This window comes from Malus domestica, chromosome 05, assembly GCF_042453785.1.
Source record: "Malus domestica chromosome 05, GDT2T_hap1".
NCBI lineage: Eukaryota > Viridiplantae > Streptophyta > Magnoliopsida > Rosales > Rosaceae > Malus > Malus domestica.
Genome location: NC_091665.1, coordinates 44139914 through 44142423, shown reverse-complemented (window position 1 = coordinate 44142423; position 2510 = coordinate 44139914). Strand labels below are relative to the sequence as shown.

Genomic DNA, 2510 nt, shown 5'->3' with positions numbered 1-2510 from the left:
TCCCTTTTTGCCTTTCCTGAGTTTCCTCTTATAGCTAGATGCAAATAATATATGTTTTTGTGGCTCCATTTTTAATATATTTGTTCATTTGTGCGAAAGATTTTGCAGTATGCGTAGAATATATAGGCATGTAATTATACAATTGGAACCACTTGAAAAAAAAAAATCACCTAATTGTATAATAACATGTGGTATTACACTTCGTATTTCAGACACACTGAAAAATCTCCATTTGTGCAAGTAAAAGAAGAAAAAATGTTGTTTTGCTGCGACATATTTATTAAAATGTTATGTTTCTTGTGAGTCTACCAACTATTATGTACTAATTAATTGATTAATTATAATCAACGGCCAGATGAACAGATCCAATTCGATTATTGTATGTATTTGGTTTTTGTCTTCGTTGATAAACAGGCATCAATTTGTCCAAGTATTTGACGTGAATTTAGAATAAAATAAACATATTTACCAAAAATATAAAATAATACTTGATAAGATAAACTACTAATTAAGGAGATAATTATGGAAACTTTCCATTTAAAGAAGAAAAGGGACATGAAGAACTTGGAGAGATTCCGGATACAGTAAAAAACTAATGCACTGATTAATTCTTAGCAAATTCTACACGTATCAACAGCTTGATCAATCCCAACGATCAGTTCGAACCTGACAAGTAATAGTAAATAATATCACATGAATTCATTAACACCCAAAATGTCTGGGATCCCAAACTTTAACATGTTGCTACAGTAGCTTTCACGTTCGTCCTCTGTGCCGCTGTTGAAATACGTTGTCGAATTCGAATTCAAAGTCGTCGGGCTTGAAGAAGGCGTCGAGAAAACCGAAGTGAAGCTGAAGTTCTGGTTGCTGTTGTTGGAGTGAAAATTTGAATTCTCCGGCGAAAGGTCCAAAACAGTTTGATGCTGTTCAGACCCAAAGTATGCAAAACTTGGCAACTCAACGTACTCTTCCGTAAAATTTGAAGTCCCCACATTACTTTGCCACTCGTTGAGTTGAGAGTTTTGTGACCTAAAATCACTTAGGCTTGATGGGTACTCTACATTGGGCTGCTGCTGCATGAGTTGTGAAACTTCATTAGGGTATGGAACATTGTCTTGAACTGGTTGTTGAGGTTGGATTTGGGGGTTGCAGATTTGGTGGTAATCATTTTCTTGAGCATTTTGAAGAACAAAATTTTGGTTACTATTGTTTTCTCTACGGGATTGGATTAGAGAAGTGGCTAGCCTTAGTAGCTCAGGGTTGAGTCCAATTGGTTGCCCAAGCAACCTTGAAAAGTTGTTCATTTGATGGTGGTGATGAGATGAGTTGTAGAGAATGGATGAGAAGTCGAGAAGATCAAGACGGGGACTGTGGGTGACAGGATCAATTCCCATTCGGAGAAGCCTCTTCCTAATGTGGGTGTTCCAGTAGTTCTTGATTTCGTTGTCGGTTCTTCCGGGCAAACGAGCAGCAATAGCAGACCATCTATTCATGAAAATTAATTAATTAATTGTTTTGACAAAAAAAAAAATTAATTGTTGAATTCTGAAGTATAGAATATTAATTATTATGCTACTATTGAACAATGAAGTTCAAGTTTCAACATATTATATAAATAGAAAAGTAAAAAAGGAGGCTAGCTAGCTTACTTGTTGCCCAATATGCTATGGAGTTGAATTATTGTCTCCTCCTCTTCGAATGAAAACCGACCTCGTTTGATGTCCGGTCGGAGATAGTTTGTCCACCGGAGACGGCAGCTCTTCCCGCATCTTTGTAGCCCTACACAGAATTGAAAGTAACAAAACTTAGTTAAACCCTGTCACCTATTATTTGAACCATATATGTACAAAACAAGTTAATATAATAAATAAATTAAACATGAAGCCTCATATATACAATATATGACTAATTACCTGCATTCTTTGGGAGGGTTCTCCAGTTGCCATAACCATGTTTCTGAATATAATCCATGAGCTTCTGATCCTCCTCCGGCGTCCACGGGCCTTTCTTGAGGCCATTTTTGTCACAGCAAGGTGCTCTTCCCATGGTGTTCAAGTTTTTGTTTGAAAAAACTCTCTGGCTTTGCTTTTAAAATCCCAGTGCTCCGGTGCCCACAAGCTTAAAAGTACCGTGTGCTCAACTGTTCATGTACATTAATTGAGAAACATGGGTCAAAATTATGAAGAGTTTAGTGAGAGAGAGAGAGAAGAATGGATCGATGCAGATTAGATTGTAGGGTCTGTATCATAGACGTTGGTGTATAAATAGGAAAGCCAGTGAAGGCAATGAAATGAGATGAAAAAAAAAAGGAGGAAGTCAAAAGGATTCGGTGCCGTCCTCAGTTTATCAACATGGGTACGTGTCCCTTCTTTCAGAAACTCAACATATTGTCATCATCAAGATTCAATAAGTTTTCAACTCCAATCCCTCTCCCTCCCTTATTAATCTGATAAATCTGATATTTTAGTTTAGATTTGTCTGTATTTATATATGTAAAATAATTTTGTACC

General features: G+C 36.5%; 1 protein-coding gene across 1 annotated transcript; it reads right to left on the bottom strand.

Moving 5' to 3' along the window:
* Window positions 1-520: 520 nt before the first annotated feature.
* On the bottom strand, window positions 521-2221 carry MYB36 (protein ODORANT1-like). Its single transcript, NM_001294094.1, has 3 exons — window positions 1914-2221; window positions 1650-1779; window positions 521-1485 (listed from the first exon to the last, which is right to left on the bottom strand). The coding sequence occupies exons 1-3, from the start codon at window positions 2044-2046 to the stop codon at window positions 690-692; spliced, it is 1059 nt and encodes a 352-aa protein (NP_001281023.1). The 5' UTR covers window positions 2047-2221; the 3' UTR covers window positions 521-689.
* Window positions 2222-2510: the final 289 nt, after the last annotated feature.

Bases quoted from the DNA above. Each gene is read 5' to 3' on its own strand.
- MYB36 (NM_001294094.1), bottom strand. From the start codon at position 2,046: ATGGGAAGAGCACCTTGCTGTGACAAAAATGGCCTCAAGAAAGGCCCG. The intron at 1,780-1,913 runs GTAATTAGTCAT...AATTCTGTGTAG, and splicing joins AACCCTCCCAAAGAATGCAG to GGCTACAAAGATGCGGGAAG. The intron at 1,486-1,649 runs GTAAGCTAGCTA...TTTCATGAATAG, and splicing joins CATAGCATATTGGGCAACAA to ATGGTCTGCTATTGCTGCTC.